This window comes from Globicephala melas, chromosome 5 (genome assembly GCF_963455315.2).
Source record: "Globicephala melas chromosome 5, mGloMel1.2, whole genome shotgun sequence".
NCBI lineage: Eukaryota > Metazoa > Chordata > Mammalia > Artiodactyla > Delphinidae > Globicephala > Globicephala melas.
In genome coordinates, this window is record NC_083318.1 from 21866628 (window position 1) to 21884643 (window position 18016).

The 18016-nt window shown below is 38.1% G+C and overlaps 1 protein-coding gene across 4 annotated transcripts in view; it reads right to left on the reverse strand.

Moving 5' to 3' along the window:
- Positions 1-18016, reverse strand: part of USP53 (ubiquitin specific peptidase 53) — a 63883-nt gene that overhangs the window by 40754 nt on the left and 5113 nt on the right. For 3 of the 4 annotated variants that reach the window (XM_030863961.3, XM_060298988.1, XM_060298987.1), the window contains exon 2: positions 2289-2968. The exons of the other annotated variant lie outside the window; for it this stretch is intronic. In XM_030863961.3, coding sequence (XP_030719821.2) covers positions 2289-2432 — 144 coding nt within the window. In that variant the 5' untranslated portion in view covers positions 2433-2968. The remainder of the gene's footprint in view (positions 1-2288; positions 2969-18016) is intronic. 4 annotated transcript variants of the gene reach the window in all.

The following is an 18016-nucleotide window of genomic DNA, read 5'->3' on the forward strand; positions in this document are numbered from 1 at the left end:
TTGTGGCACACAGGCTCCACAGTTGTGGCTCACGGGCTCTAGAGCGCAAGCTCAGTAGTTGTGCTGCATGGGCCTAGTTGCTCTGCGGCATGTGGGATCTTCCCAGACCAGGTCTCGAACCCGTGTCCCCTGCATTAGCAGGCGGATTCTTAACCACTGCGTCACCAGGGAAGCCCATCCACATTTGATTAAAATTATAAAGCCATGGGTCTAAGATGCTCAATGAACCCAAACACAAGAAGCATGTAGAAAACTATAGCAAGGCACATCATAACCAAATTGTTTTAAACCAGTTAAAAAAAGAAAATCTTAAAAGCAGCCAGAAAAAAAGGGGAACATTACAAACACAAGAACAAAGATAAGAATGACAATAGTTTTCCAGGAGAAGTAATACAAGCCAGAAGACAGATGAGCAAAATCTTTAAAATACTAAAAGAAAAACTGTCAACTTAAACTTCTTTAATGAATGAAAATATTTTTCAATAACAAAAGTCATCCTTCAAGCAGAAGAAATGATACCAGATGGAAAGCTGTATCCACACAAAGGAGTGATGAGCACCATAACTGGTAGCTATGTAGATAAGTAGAAATAACCTTCATGGCAAAGGTCAGTGGACTGTTCATTTTTTTTCTAAATATATCAGCATAGGAATACTTCTCCATTTTCTTTACCACGTAAGTGTCCTTGCTCAGAGTTTTCTTTTGTTATAATAAGCTTTTCATCTCCCTAAAGTATACACAGTATTTTGGGAGCCAAAAAAAGGGACAGACACAGAGGGAAACACATAAGTGTAAAAAAAAAGAACTGGAAAAGGATTAACAGGAAAAGATTTGAAATGACAGAAGCTCTTTCTCAGAGCCTGATTCAATAAAAGCATATAATTCCATGTCTTTTGGAGTCTGGTATTTCTCTATATCAGGTGTCATTCAATAAATATTTTCCTGCCCTTGTCACAGCACTTAATGCCAAAGGGATCCTTCAGCCAGGGCAGAACAGTGACTGTCATTTAAAGGTCCCAACATAAACTAGAATTAATGCTTTTCTAATACCAATTGCTTCTGTTTCCCTGAGTGAGTTATAAAACTTTCAAGTTTGACATATGTCCTGGACAGCAGACAATTAAGAACACAAGTCTGAGTCAGATGTCTGAGCACTTGACACATTCTAGATGTGTTCATTTATCAAATGAGTTAATTAAGCAATATTTCTCTTTCTACTCTCAGTTTTCAGGAGGAAAAAAAAAGCAATAGAAAGAAAACATGTGAAAAGCTATTTATTTTCAATAAAATCTTTTAAGGTATATTCTAGCGTCAATAGAGTAACATTCCAATATTCTAAATCTTCCTCATCCTTAGTACTATACAATCAACGGTCAGAAGGATATAGGCCCCTAAAAAATCTGAAAATGTTAAATAAAAACTATCATACATAAGAAAAGATATTTATGTAAGGCAGAAAGTTGGATTAATACATATTTGCTAATTAAAAGAATTTCAACAAGGACTGAAGCAAAATGAATTAACCGTTAATTTAACTACAACAGTGGTGTCCAAATTACGATTCTACAGAGGGGATTTAAGGTCACGGTGTGGTGGGGGGCGCGGGGAAGGAATTTGAGTACTGAGATTAAAAACTCTGCATTCTTGGGCTTCCCTGGTGGCACCGTGGTTAAGAGTACGCCTGCCGACGCAGGGGACGCTGGTTCGTGCCCCGGTTCGGGAAGATCCCACATGCCGCAGAGCGGCTGGGCCCGTGAGCCATGGCCACTGAGCCTGCGCATCCAGAGCCTGTGCTCCGCAACGGGAGAGGCCACAACAGTGAGAGGCCCACGTACCGCAAAAACAAAACAAAACAAAAAACTCTGCATTCTCATTTCAATCCACACAGCTTGTTTCTTTTTATGCTGTCTATGGGGATCCTACTGCATTTCTTAAACAAAAAAAAAGGGGGGGAGAGAGGGGTTGACTAGCTAATTCAAAAAAATAATTTTATGTATTTTAGAAACATTCTTAATTTACTAAGTAAACATTTTAAGCCACAAGATATTTTTATATCCTAGCAATGTATCATTCTGTTGAAAACAACATTTCCATTTATTATAAAAACCAAAATGCCCAGTCAAAATATTTTGCTACTATTAAAAGTGATATTAAAAAGTCATTCTAGTCAATAATAACTTTATTCTTAATTTACAAGTTAAAGAAGGATTAAGCAAAGAATTTCCTGAAAGGCACTTTTTAAAATTTAACAAGAAAAAAAAAAATTTAACAAGAAATTATGGTCTCACCTGTACAGCACTATTAAGAAAGCAGCTGTTTTGTCCTGGTTCATTCAACAAGCCTTTGGTAGGGGCTAGGGATAGCATACTCCCAGGTTGATAAGCTTTTCCAAGATTGCCACCAGGTTTCCGTAAGAATTTTACCCATGCCATTTTCAAGCAACTTTGTTTGCATTAAAGCTAAGAATTATATACTTATGTGACACTTCTGATGATAAAATGGATGGTTTCTTGAATGATCCACTTAAATTCGCTGCAGCCTATTACCATAACATAAGTTTCCAAGTCCATATCTTTCCTGATGCTGTAGTTTTGAGGACTTTGTCAAGTAAAAAAAGGGTACATTAAGCATTGAAGTTCTGAAAACTAAAAAAGAAAGCTATTTTAAACAAGGTCTTAAAGATTTAAAAATCTTTGTGTTAAATTTTATAAGAGTACAGTTTAAGGTGAAAAAGATTTTTTAAAAACTGCTAAAGTAACATTGATGAACAAATCATATTCTTTAAAGCACAAATCATTTGTCTTGATGGTTTTAAAAACAGATGATACAAAAAGATGTAGAGTTAGCATTTGGTATGATTCATTTGGTCATTTGTTTTCCTTGTGTTTCTTTAATAAGAAAGAAGTCTTTCTCTTTCCCAGGTGAAGTTATTAAACATATTTCATATCAATGTGACCTCAAAGCAAACCTATAAGGAAAAAAAGAAATGTTTAAATAAAAGTAAAGGCTAATAAAGAAAATTCCTACTTTACTATATGGATACAAATATTGAATACATAATTAAAATATTATATATATAATCATAAAATGATTAGAACTAATAATGTTCTTAAAATATGAAAATGAAAACAGTTCATCATTTAAATTTTCAAAACATATCAAGGTGACATCAAACGCTACCTACTTCAAGATTTCAATGGTCATATGATGGTTTCATGTTCTAAAGAAAACTAGAATCAACTTAGATCTCCAGGCAGTGTTTTGAATAATACTAACTTTGCTACCAATACTGTATTGCTGTTTACTAAACAGAGACTCTACAGAGACTCTATATTGTTATCTATGTTACAGAGAATCATAACATTTCTGCAAGAAAGTCAATAGATTTTATGTAAATTGACATGCGTTAAAACTCAGAAGAGGGCTTCCCTGGTGGCACAGTGGTTGAGAGTCCGCCTGCCGATGCAGGGGACATGGGTTCGTGCCCCGGTCCGGGAGGATCCCACATGCCGCGGATCGGCTGGGCCCGTGAGCCATGGCCGCTGAGCCTGTGCGTCCAGAGTCTGCGCTCCGCAACGGGAGAGGCCACAACAGTGAGAGGCCCGTGTACCACAAGAAAAAAAAAAAAAAACTCAGGAGAAACATTAAATTGATAAACAAATCTTAGTGAATTAGAGTAAATTTCCATACTATTCATGAACACATACTCCTGGCTAAAAGGACTTCAAAATGTTCAACTTCTAAAGTAAAAACAATCAAGTATTACTACCAAAGTTTAGTTTAATCAATTGAATTTCCTTCCTGCATTCATTCTTTCAACAAGTGTTTATTGAGCCATGTACTATGCCAGGCACTAGAACTGGCATTTTAATGAGGAAAGACAGACCATAATTCAGTGAATAATAAATTGTAGAGTGTACTAGAAGAGTTATGCTCTGAGTGCTCATGGAAAAACAATTCAAGCAAAGTGCTCATGGAAAAACAATTCAAGCACGGGCCTAGCCGCTCCACAGCATGTGGGATCTTCCCGGACCGGGGCACAAACCCGTGTCCCCTGCATTGGCAGGCAGACTCTCAACCACTGTGCCACCAGGGAAGCCCCGATGAACAGGATTGATAAAGGAGAAATGACCACATATAGATGAGCAACCAAAAGAAATACAAAAGAATACCACTTGAATCTTATGACAAGTTGATTCAGAAGTGTATATAATGGTAGATGGTTTGCACTTTTAAATAGGATAGTCTCGGAAACTGTAATTGAGAACGTTACCTTTGTACAAAGATTTGAAGGAGGTGAAGATGCCACTCTGGAGAAGGCACTTCTAGCAGAGTGAACAGCATGCGTGGCATACTGGAAGGTAGTAAGAAGCCCAGTGTGGCAGAATAAATATGAACAAAGAGGAGAATAGATGAAAAGGGTGGATGGGAAAGAGAGAGAGATCATGAAGGGCCTCAAAAGCCCTGTGTAAGGACCTTGGCTTTAAATTTAAACTCTAGATGAAAGCCATTGAGTTTTACTTCACAGCACAAAAACATGAGAGGACAGAACATTATAGGTCAGTTCAATTCCATTGATCAAATACCCACTAAGATAGCAAAGCACTGAGGAATAAAGAAGAAAGGCATTAGTCTTTAGAGAATTCAAGTCAGGAGACTTTTGTTTGCAGCCCCACGTATTAGCTCATCACTTATTAGCTGTTTGGTCTTAGATAAGTTCTTGTCATCTCTGATTCATAGCTTCATCTATAAGATGGGGACAAGAATAACAGCCCTGTTTAACATAGGTTAAATGTTTCAAGAATTATAAAACACTACATTATGTTAGTTTTTTTCTTTTTGTTGTAACTCTGTGGATTATAACTTCCTCTAAAGGGATCGAAATAATCCTAAAAACTTTCATACAAATTTTTAATAAATGTAGTTATGATTTTACAACATTAAGAAAGCTCTGTATCGGTAGTTAACTTGTGTTTTTAATGGAAGAATCCTTTGAAATGGTATTCTTTCAACAATCATTTAACTAGGCACCAGGTCTTACCCTGAACTGTGATAAGATACATGAAACAATCCCTACCGTAATGAGTTGTTTTGTGATGGGCACACACACAAATAGATAATTTTAAAATACTGTAGTTTCTGTTCCTGTGCAAGATGTCAAACTATATGTCCTCCTGGTTCCCTTCCTCCAACCCAACTCCAGAGATTATACAAAAGCAACAGATAGTATAAGCAGAAACAGGGAGAAACATTAAGTAACTGGTTGCCAGAATGTGAGGGAAACAGCAGTCAAGAGATAAAGAGGGCCAAGTGTTACAGACTGGGAAAGTCTTCTTAGTTGTGACCTTTTCCATTCTTCATATTGCTCTGGGCAGAGAATTCCCATCCCACACAATGCAATGAAACAGGAAAGCTTTGTTACCACCCCAGGGCCATCTGGAGGGTAAAGGAAATTATAACATCAGGTAAGCATGGGAGGAAGATGCAAAAGGGAGGAGATATGGGGATATATGTATATGTATAGCTGATTCACTTTGTTATGCAGCAGAAACAAACACACCATTGTAAAGCAATTATACTCCAATAAAAATGTTAAAAAAAAAAATCAGGTAAGCATCAGAGAACAGTTGGTTTGGGAAGTGGTAACAAGTACAGACACCTGCAAGGCCCCTGCGTGTTCTATCCTCGCCCTACTCCACAAATAGAACAGAGGATGGTAGGACCTGGAGAAGATCACGCCTCTAACCGAGTAAACAGGAAGTTCTTTTTGGAATCAACTCTTAAGCCATATCACCCCAAATCAAGCCTTTACGTCCCCACCTCTGCTCTCTGAAATTATCCAAAGAAACACAAATCAGAGCCTAATGCTTTCATTCTTCTCATCATGTAAATATTACTAGCTTATCACTTGGTACTCCCAGGAAAAAGATAACCAGATACTTGCAGAGTATGAGCATTATGAGAGAAAGGCAACAAACTGAACAATCTACACCACAGGAAACAGAATGAACAGACCAAAGGGAACACAAATTTAAAATAAACTTAATACATATCCACCAATTGAATGAGTACATTTTTGAAACTGCTGAAAGAAAAAACTCAAAGGATGAGTTAACTAGCAAAATGAATAGAAGGAAACATCATACTAATGAGCAGTAAGTCCAGGTCTAGAAATTCTCCTAAAAGTATTAAAAAAAACAAAGTGGAAAATATAAACATTTTCAAAAAGCTAAGATACACAGATGAAATATAAAAGTGTCAAAAACTATCTAAAAGGATCCCCAGAAAGAAAGGGGAGAAAGTAAACAGAGTAGACACTTTTAGAAAGATTAAGGTTTTTCCAGAATTAAAGGCTGAAAAACCAAGAAAAACAATAGATAACACAAAAATCCAAACATGATGTGAGGAAGAAAGGAAGTAGGATGAAAATTGTGAAACCTTGAGAGAGAGAGAGAGAGAGAGAGAGAAAGAGACTGATTTTTCAAGCCCATTAATAGGCAAACAACAGAAAGAAAAAATAAATCTAAAACTAAACTTTTGAAAAGCTAATAAAAAAAATCTTCACAAGCATGATTAAAGAAAAAAGAAAAGAGAAATATAACATGAATAGGAATTTTTTTTTTTTTTTTTTTTTTTTTGTGGCACGCAAGCCTCTCACTGTTGTGGCCTCTTCCATTGCAGGGCACAGGCTCCGGACGCACAGGCCCAGTGGCCATGGCTCACGGGCCTAGCCGCTCCACAGCATGTGGGATCTTCCCGGACCGGGGCACAAACCCGTGTCCCCTGCATTGGCAGGCAGACTCTCAACCACTGTGCCACCAGGGAAGCCCCGATGAACAGGACTGATAAAGGAGAAATGACCACATATAGATGAGCAACCAAAAGAAATACAAAAGAATACCACTTAAATCTTATGACAATAACTTTGAATATCTAAAGGAGCAGGTAATTTCATAGCAAAATTCAAATTACCAAAATTAACTCAAGTGAAGTAGAAAAATTTTTTAAAGACAACAAGAAAATGGAAAGGAGACAAAAGTTCTTCCATTGAAAATGCCATCTGGATCAGATGGATTCAAAGTTAAATTTTACCTAAACTTTAAAGAACTGTTAATTCTAATGTTAAAATACCACAGGCCACATGAAAATAAAATACAAAGAACCCCAAATCATGTCATGAAGCTAACATAACCTTAATATCAAACCATGATAAACCTCAGACCAGTGTGACATGTGATTAAAGATGCAAAACTTATAAATAAAACACTAACAAACAATCTATCACTGTGTCAAAAGAATAATGTACCATTGAAAAAAATAATAAGGTTTATTCTAGGAATTTAAACATGATTCTATATTTATTCTTTCAATAAATATTTGAGAAGCTGTGCAGAAAAGAGCTAACACAGCAATATTTATAACAGCTGAAAGGTGGAAAAACAACCCAAATGTTCAACTAAAGAATGAATAAAATACAGTGTGTGTGTATACACACACACACACAATGGAATATTATTCAGCCATAAAAAGAAACGAAGTACTTAAACATGCTACAACATAAACACTGAAAACATTTTGATAATTGAAAGTCACAAAAGACCACACACTGTAAGATTCCATTCATACAAAATGTCCAAAAGAGAGAAATCTAGAGACAGATAGTAGATAAGTGGTTGCTTAGACTGGAAAAGTGGGGGCTATGGAGAACGAGTGGGAACGGGCACAGAAAGTGATAGCTAAAGGGTACTCAGATTCCTTTTTTTTCCTTCCAGTTTTATTGAGATACAACTGTCACATGCACTGTGTAAGTTTAACGTGTACAGCATAAAGATTTGACTTACATACATTATGAAATGATTATCACAATAAGTTTAGTGAACATCCATCATCAAATATAGATACACAATTAAAGAAGTAGGAAAAAATATTTTCCTTATGATGAGAACTCTTAGGATTTACTCTAACAACTTTCATATATAACAAGCAGCAGCGTTAATTCTATTTATCATGTTGTGCATTACATCGCTAGTTCTTATAACTTATATCTTATAACTAGGAGTTTGTACCTTTTGACAACCTTCATCCAGTTTCCCCACTCCACCCACCCCCTACCTCTGGTAACCAATCTGCTCTTTGCCTATTGAGTTTATGTTTGTTCATTTTTCAAGTATAACTGGCCTACAACATTATGTTAGTGCCTGTTACACAACAAAGTTATTTGGTATTTCTATACATTTCAAACAAAAGTTACAATATGTCACCTTACAAAGATATTACATAGCTATTGACTATATTTCTGACATTGTACCTTTCATACCCATGACTCATTTATTTTGCAAGTGGAAGTTGGTACCTCTTAAGCTCCCTCACTTACTTCTTTCCTTCCTCCAACCCTCTGCCCTCTAGCAACTACCTGTTTGTTCTCTACATCCATAACTCTGTTTGTTTTGCTATGTATGTTCATTTGTTTTTCAGAGTCCACATATAAGTGAAATCATACAGTATTTGTTTTTCTATGTCTGATTTATTTCACTTAGCATAATGTTCTCTAGGTCCATCCAAGTTGTCACAAATGGCAAGATTTCATTTTTTATGGCTGAATAATATCCCATTGTATGTATATAAATATATGTAACATCTCTTCTTTATCCATTCATCTACAATGGGCACTTGGGTTGCTTCCGTATCTTGGCTATTGTAAAGAATGCTGCAATAAACATAGGGGTGCATACATCTTTTCAAAATAGTGTTTTTGTTTTCTTCAGGAGTGGAATTGCTGGATCATATGGCAGTTCTTTTTTTCTTTCTTTCTTTTTTTGGCAGCTCTATTTTTAATTTCTTGAGGAATCTCCATATTACTTTCCACAGTGGCTGACCAATTTACATCCTTACCAATAGTGCATGAGGGTTCCCTTCTCTCCACATCCTCACCAACACTTGTCATCTGTTGTCTTTTTTAATGACAGCTATTCTGAAAGGTGTGAGGTGATATCTCATTGTGCTTCTGATTTGCATTTCTCTGATGATTAGTGATGTTAAGCATCTTTTCATGTGCCTGTTGGCCATCTGTCTGTCTTCTCTGAAAAAATGTCTATCCATATCCTCTGCTCATTTTTTAATCAGGTTGTTTTTCAGATGTTGTATGAGTTCTTTGTATACTTTGGATATTAACCCTTTATCAGATATATCATTTGCAACTATCTTCTCCCATTCAGGAGGTAGCCTTTTCCTTTTGTTGATAGTTTCCTTCACTGTGCAAAAGCTTTTTAGTTTGATGTAGTCTCATTTGTTTATTTTTACTTTTGTTTGCCTTACCTGTGGAGACATATCCCCCAAAATATTATTAAGACTGATGTCAAAGAGAGTATTCCCTATGTATTCCTCCAGAATTTATGCTTTCAGGTCTTATATTTAAATCTTTAATCCACTTTGAATTTATACTTGTGCATGGTGTAACAGATTAATCCAGTTTGATTCTTTTGCATGTAGCTGTCCAGTTTTCCCAGGACCATTTATTGAAGATGTTGTCTTTTCCCCTGTATATTCTTGCTTCCTTTGTTGTAGATCAATTGACAATATGAGTGTGGGTTCACTTATGGGCTATTTTGTTCCATTGATCTATGTGTCTGTTTTTCCACCAGTATCATACTGTTTTGATGACTGTAGCTGTGCAGTATAGTTTGAGGTAAGGGAACATGATATGTCGAGTTTTGTTCTTCTTTCTCAAGAATGTTTCAGCTATTCAAGGTCTTTGTGCTTCTATACAAGTTTTAGAACTATTTGTTCTAGTTCTGTGAAAAATACCATTGGTATTTTGATAGGGATTGCACTGAATATATAGAGTGCCTTGGGTAGTAGGATCATTTTAATAATATTAATTATTCCAGTCCATGAACACAGTGTATCTTTCCATCTGTTTGTATTGTCTTCAATTTATTTCATCAGTGACATAATTTTCCAAGTACAGGTCTTTTACCTCCATAGTTAGATCTATTCCTAGGTATTTTATTCTTTTGGATGCAATTGTAAATGGGACTGTTTTCTTAATTTCTCTTTCTGATAGTTCATTGTTAGTGTATAGAAATGCAACAAATTTCTCCATGTTAATTTTGTATCCTGAAACTTTAATGAATTCTTTGATGCACTCTAATAGTTTTTGGTGGCATCTTGAGGATTTTCTATGTATAGTAACATTTCATCTGCAAACAGTGACAGTTTTACTTCTTCCTTTCCAATTTGCATTCCTTTTATTTTTTTTCTCATCTGATTGCTGTGGCTAAGACTTCCAATACTATGCTGAATCAAAGTGGCAGGAGTAGGCATCCTTATCTTATTCCTGATCTTAGAGGAAATGCTTTCAGCTTTTCACTGTTATGTGAAATGTTTTCTGTGGACTTGTCATACATAGCATTTATTATGTTGAGGTAGGTTCCTCTATACCCAAATTGTTGAGAAATTTTATAATGAATGGATATTGAATTTTGTCAAAAGCTTTATCTGCATCTACTGAGATGAACATATGATTTTTATTGTTCAATTTGCTAATGGGGAAATCACACTGATCTGCAGATATTGAACCATCCTTGCATCCCTGGGATAAATCCCAACTGACAATGACATGTGACCTTTTTAATGTATTGTTGAAATCAGTTTGCTTCTGTTTTGTTAAGGATTTTTGTGTTTATGTTCATCAGTGATATTGGTCAGTAATCTTTTTTTTTGTGATATCTTTGTCTGGTTTTGTTATCAGGGTGATCCTGGCCTCGTAAAATGAGTTTGGAAGTGTTCCCCTCTCATCAATATTTTGAATAGTTTGAAAAGAATAGGTGTTAACTCTTCTTTATGTGTTTGGCAGAATTCACCTGAGGCCATTTGGTCCTGGACTTTCATTTTTTGGGAGTTGTTTAATTACTGATCCAATTTCTTTACCAGTAATTGGTCTGCTAATATTTTCTATTTTTTCCTGGTTCAGTCTTGGGAGGGTGTACATTTGTAGAAATTTGTCCATTTCTTTTAGGCTGCCCATTTTATTGGTGTATAATTGTTCATAGTAATCTCTTAGGATCCTTTTTATTTCTGTGGTATTGATCATAACTTCTTTTTAATTTCTGATTTTATTGATTTGGGTCCTCTCCTCTTTTTTCTTGATGATTCTGGCTACTGGTTTATTAGTTTTGTTTATCCTTTCAAAGTACCAGCTCTTAATTTTATTAATCTTTTCTAGTGCTTTTTTTTAAGTCTCTATTGCACTTATTTCTGCTCTGACCTTTATGACTTGTTTCCTTCTACTAACTTTGGGTTTTGTTTGTTCTTCTTTCTTTAGTTCCTTTAGGTGTAGGGTTAGGTTGTTTGAGATTTTTCTTCTTTCCTGAGGTAAGCCTGTATCACAATAAACCCTTCTGAGAACTGTTTTTCCTGTGTCCCACAGGTTTTGGATTGTTGTGTTTTCATTTTCATTTGTGTCTAGGTATTTTTAAATTTCCTCTTTGATTTCTTTAGTGATCCATTGGTTGTTTAGCCTCCACATGTTTGTGTTTTTTTGTAGTTTTTTTCTTGTAGTTGATTTCTAGTCTCACAGAGTTGTGGTCAGAAAAGATGGTTGATATGATTTCAATTTTCTTAAATCTACCACAGCTTGTTTTATGGCCTAGCATGTGATCTATCCTGAAGAATGTTCCGTGTGCTCTTGAAATAGCTCTAACGACCAGAAGGGAGTGTGCTGTTGTGGTGGGCTGACTATTGTGGGCAGTCTAGTAGGCATGGCTGGCTGCCATTCTGGTTGACTGCCAGGCATGTTTTGTGTGGAGACTGCCAGCTGCTGGTGGGTGGGGCCAGTTCACAAGGCTGCTGGCTGTGGGGCCGGGGTGGAGGTGGTCCTGTAACTATTGCTGCCCCACTGGTGGGAGGTGGCTGTTTTGGAGTGGGTGGCTGCAGGAGTGGGGGTCTTCATTCTAGAGTCAGCCTGCTGGTGGATGGGTCTAATTCCTGACACAGCTGTCTGCAGGGTCCGTGGTGTCCCAAAGCTGTTGCTAGCCCACTGGTGAGTGGAGCTGGATCCTGGGGCAGCTGGCTGAGGGGTCCAACGTGTCTCCAATATGGCGGTGAGCTGCTGGTGGGGTGAGGCCAGGCCTAGCAGATCCCAGGTTAGCGCAAGCTCACTGGAGGACAGAGCTGACTTCCCAGGTCTCTGGCTGCAGGGCCCTAGGGGATCTTGGAACTAGTGTGGGCATGCTGGTGAGCAGAGCCCGTTCCTGACACAGCTGGCTGTGGGGTTTGGTGTATCCCAAAGCTAATGTTAGCCTACCAGTGGGTGGGGCCAGATCCCAAGGTGGCTGGCTGAGGGGCTGTGTTGGTCCTGGGGCTGGTGTCTGCCCACAGATGGGTGGGGCCAGGGCCCAGGGGTTCCCAGGCCTGGTTCCTGCCCAGTGACTAGTAGGTAAGGGCGGATCCTGGAGCTAGTGCTGCCCCACTGGTGAGCGGAGCCAGGTCCTGGGGCCTGGCTACAGGTTCCTGGAGCTGGTGTTTTGGCCTGCTGGTGGGTGGGACTGAGGCCCAGGGGTTCCCAGGGTTAGTGCTAGCCCACTCTTGGGTGGAGTTCTAAGGTCCCTGGCTGTGGGGTCCTGGGGCTACTGCCAGCACACCAGTGTATGGAGCTGGGTCCTACAGTGGCTGTGGGCTCATAAGATCTTAGAGCAGCAGTCCTGCTGGTGGGTAGGGCTGAGCCTCAGGCCAGCTAGTTTCTTGGCCTGAGGCATCCTAGTACTTGTGCTGACAGGCCAGTGGGCCTGGCCGGGTGCCAGCACTAATAAGCTAGAGAAAAGAATCCAAAATGATGCTTACCAGCACCAATGTCCATGTGGTAGAATGAGCTCCCAAAAATGGTGCCACCACTGTCTATGGCCAGGATGAGCCCCAGCTGCCTTCTGTCTCTCCAGGAACACCTCCAAGATCAGCAACTCAGACTGACCCAGGGTCCTTTTTAAATTACTGCTTACCCTGGGTCCTAGAACATGTAAGATTTTGTATGTACCCTTTAGGAATGGAGGCTCTATTTCCGACAGCCCTCTGGCTCTCTAGAAAGTAAGCACCACTGGCCTTCAAAGTCAAATGTTCTGGGGTCTCATCTTCCCAGTGCAGGACGCCCAGGCTGCGGAGCTCGATGTGGGGTATGGACCACTCACTCCTTGGGGAGAACCTCTGCAGTTGTAGTTATCCTCCCATTTGTGGGTGTCTAACCTGGGGTTATGGGTCTTTACTATACTGCATCTCCGCCCTCTTACCTGTCTCGTGTATATCTTTAGTTGTAGAAGGTATTTTCTGCTAGCCTTCTGGTTTTACTCACCAATAGTTTCTCTGTAAATATTTGTAATTTTGGTGTATTCATGGGAAGAGGTGAGCTCAGGGTCTTCTTACTCTGCAACCCTTGGCCACTCCCCCAGTATCATACAGTTTTGATTACTATAGCTTTGTGGTACAGTTTGAAATCAGGAAGTGTGATGCCTCCAGTTTTGTTTTTCTTTCTTAGGATAGCTTTGGGTCTTTTGTGGTTCCCTACAAATTTTAGAAGTGGTTTTTCTCTTTCTGTGAAAAATACCATGGGAATTTTATAGGAAATGTGCTGTATTTATAGATGGCTTTTGGTACTATAGACATTTTAACAATATTAATTCTGCCAATCCATGAACATGGGGTATCTCCATTTCTTTGTTTGGCTTCAATTTCTTTCATCAACATCTTATAGTTTTTAGTGTACAGATCTTTTACTTCCTTGGTGAAATTTATTCTTAAGTATTTTATTGTTTTTAATGCTATTATAAATGGGACTGTTTTAGTTCTTTCTTTTTCAGACAATTCATTGTTAGTGCATAGAAATGTAACAAATTTCTGTATGTTGATTTTGTATCCTGCAACTTTACTGAATTTATTTTTTAGTTCTAAAAGTTTTTTGGTGGTTTTTAGAATTTCCTATATATAATATCATGTCATCTGTAAACAGAGAAACTTTACTTTTTTCTCTCTGATGCAGATATCTTTTATTTCTTTTTCTCACCTAACTGCCCTGTCTGTAACTTCCAGTATTATGTGGAATAGGAGTGGTGAGAGTGGGCACCCTCATCTTCCTGATCTTAGAGGAAAAGCTTTGGAGTTGAGTCTGATGTTAACTGTGGGCTTAAAAATATGACCTTTATTATGTTGAAGTATGTTCCCTCTACACCCACTTTGTTGAGAACTTTTATATTGAAAGTAAGTTGAACTTCGCTAAATGCTGTTTCTGCATCTATTGAGATACGCATATGATTTTTAACTTTCCTTCTATTAATGTGGTATATCACACTTATTGATTGTGCAAATGTTGAGCCACCCTTGCATCCCAGGGATCAATCCCACTTGATCATGGTGATGGATCCTTTTAATGTGCTACTGAATTTGCTTTGCTAATATTTTATTGAGAATTTTTGTACCTATATTCATCAGCAATATTGGTCTATTGTTTTATTCTCTTATAGTGCCCTTATTTACCTTTGGAATCAGTGTAAAGCTGGCCTTGTAAATGAGTTTGGAAGTATTCCCTCCTCTTCAATTAATTGGAAAAGTTTGAGAAGGATTGACAATTTTATCTTACGCAAGTATTTCAAACTTATGATTTAAAATTTTGAATTTGAACTTGAAAATGTGCCAGGAGTTTGAAAGGAAAATAAAAAGAAGAAGGAGAGAAAGAAAATCACTGCTGCTTTCTTATGAATCAGTGTTTTACCAGTAATAAGTTAACCCCAAAAAGCAAGATGCCAGGGCTTCTTTCCTTCGTTACCCTAGATACTAACTCCATTTTCTTCCCCCAAATTTTAAGCCCAGTATCTTAAATAATTAGGAAATCTACAGCACACTAAAGTCTTTAGTTGAGGTAAATTTCCTTCCCTATTTTTTTTTTTTTTTTGCCGTATGCAGACCTCTCACTGTTGTGGCCTCTCCCGTTGCGGAGCACAGGCTCTGGACGCACAGGCTCAGCAGCCATGGCTCACGGACCCAGCCGCTCCACGGCATGTGGGATCCTCCCGGACCGGGGCACGAACCCGTGTCCCCTGCATCGGCAGGCGGACTCTCAACCACTGCGCCACCAGGGAAGCCCCTCCTTCCCTATTTTTAAAATGGAGAGGACTAGGCTACATAGAATATATTCAAATTCTAACAAACAGTGATTTGATTAGGCTACTAGAACAGTCTAGGTAAATGGTAATAATAGCTTAAATTGAACTCATTTTATGGTTAAATTGTGTGTCCCCACACACACACACCAAGAAGAAAAAAAAGATATTTTGAAGACCTAACCTCTAGAACCTCTGGACATGACCTCATTTGGAAACAGGGTTTTTGCAGATGTAATTAGATTACGAAGAGGTCATCAGGATGAGGCCTAATCCAATAGACTAGCAGAAGTCATTAGAAGAAGAGACACACACACACACAGAGAATACCATGTGAAGATGACAGGCAGAGGTTGGAATGATACAGCTACAAGTCAAGGAAAACCAAGACTTGATAGCCACCACTGGAAGCTAGAAAGCGGCAAGGAAGGATTCTGTGCAGAGCCCTGAGAAGGAACCAATCCTGCCAACACCTTGATTTTGTACTTCCAGCCTCCAGAACTGTGAGAGAATAAATTTCTATTGTTTTAAGCCATCTCGTTTGTGGTAATTTGTGACAGGAACCCTAGGAGACTAACACGGTAGCTGATAAAGCCATGAGACTCCTTTATTTGTTCTTTTCAGTATATTGGGTTTTGATTATAAAATAGTATTTGTTTTTTATATGGATATCTAAAATACATATAAATACTGCATAAAGGAAATTAGAAATACCTACAGTCTAGGTATAGTAGGATAGAATAGTAGTAGTATAGTAGTACAGAATCACTGTTAATAAAGCAATTGAAATTATTCTTAATAGTACCCTGGCCGAGCCATCAAACTGTAAAGTGAAATTTCATTTTAATATCTTTTCACAAATAAGCAATACAGCTACTCAAGGACACACTTAAGACTTTTCACTGATATATTACAACTGTTCATCTTATTAGTAAAAGTATTTAAGGCTTTATTTTAGATAACTAGATTGCAAGCTATCTATAGGTATACAGATAAATATACCTATATATAAATATGTAGCAAGTTAAAGCAATAAAAAAATCTCATTCGTTATAGAGGTATCTCATTTTTACAAAGTTAAAGGATTACAGTAAGAAAGACAACCGAAGAATAGATGTCCTTTGATAGAGAAAATCACTGTCACTCTACAACTAGAGGAACTGGAGAAGACTATACTAGAAAATTTATAAAACAAACACAGAAAATAAAACTAAAGTAATAAGGACAATCTATACCACCACCACCAAAAACAGCAAATTTTAAGTAATTTTCAATGTTTTGTATTTTCTTTGTTCAGTTTCTTTGTGTACAATAAAGAACTGTGCTTTATTTCTTCTGGCTTTTACTAATCACAAGTTTTCACTGGTAACTAATTAGAGAAAAACAAGAGTGCATGTGTATCCAGGACACAGAGTATGAACATTAAAGGCAATGGCTTATGGCAATCTGCTTTAAGACATCATGTTCAGAAGAAAAGCATGCCAAAGCAGGCATAACCTAACATTCCTTTGCCTTGATAAAGCCCCAAACTGAACTCTGGCTTTACCTATATCTTCTTCCCCATCTTAGCTGATAGTAACTTCATCATTCCAGTTGCTCAGAAGAAATATCTTGGTATCATCTTTGACCCCTCTTTCTTGCATATCTCAGTCAGAATGTGACCAATTCTCACCACCTCCACTTCTACTATTCTGGTCTTAGCCATCATCAGCTCTTCCCAGGACTGCCAGAACAGACTCCTAACTATCTCCTAGCTTCTGCCCTTACCCATTACAGTCTATCCCCAAGATTAGACCAAGAAATCCTTCTAAAATTAAATAATAATGTCATGCCTCTGCTCAAAACCTTGTAATCGGTCCTTATTAATTCAGATTAAAAACCAAAAAGTCTCTATAATGGCCTGCAAAGTAAAAAACCTGCTAAAAGTAAAAAACACTTTATTCTATACTCTCACACCACTTCTGAGCCCAGATGTGTGCGTTTTTACACAACAAGCAATTCTCTAATTCTCAGTAGAAATCACAATTTAACTCCATTTGACATTACCGGAGTTAGGGTCGGATTCCACAAGGCAAGGGCTCAGTCCCTCTAGACTGCTCCCCCCCACTTCAGACACCAACCACAAGTTCCAAGTTGTCATCTGTACTTCTGATCAATAACCAATAAGTTAGGGGTTCCCACTGACCTCTTCCATGGATTCAATTCACTTGCTAGCACAGCTCTGGAAAATAGCTTACTTGAGTAGATTTCAAGTTTATTATAAAAGGATACAACTCAGGAACAGCCAGATGGAAGACCCGCATAGGGCAAAGTATGTGGGAAGGGGAGCTTCCATGCCCTCTCAACAAACGCCACCCTTCCAGCACCTCCACAAGTTCCCCAACCCAAAAGCTCCCTGAAGCCCTTCAGTTAGGACTTTTTATGGAGGCTTCATCACGTAGGCATGCTTGATTAAAGGGGGGGCTGAAAGTTCCAATCCTCTAATCACATGGTTGGTTTCCAGGCAATAAGTTCCCACTTTGAGGCTAACCTCCAGCCACCAGTCATCTCATTAGCACACAGAAAACATTTACCACTTTGTAGATTCCAAGAGTTTTAGGAGTTGTGTGCCAGGAAACAGCCAGATACCAAATATATATTTCTTATTACATAACACCTGTCCATCTTCTCACCTCTAACTTCATCTCTAACTACTTTCCCTTTACATTCTCCTTTTCAGCTTCATGGGCCACCATGAAAACTCCTGCTCTAAAGCCTTTACACTATCTATTCCTCTGCCTGGAATACACTTCCCCTTGATACCCACAGGGCTTCTCCTTGGCTCACTGCATGATTCCTGTGCTCAAAAATCACCTTCTATATGAGGCCTATAC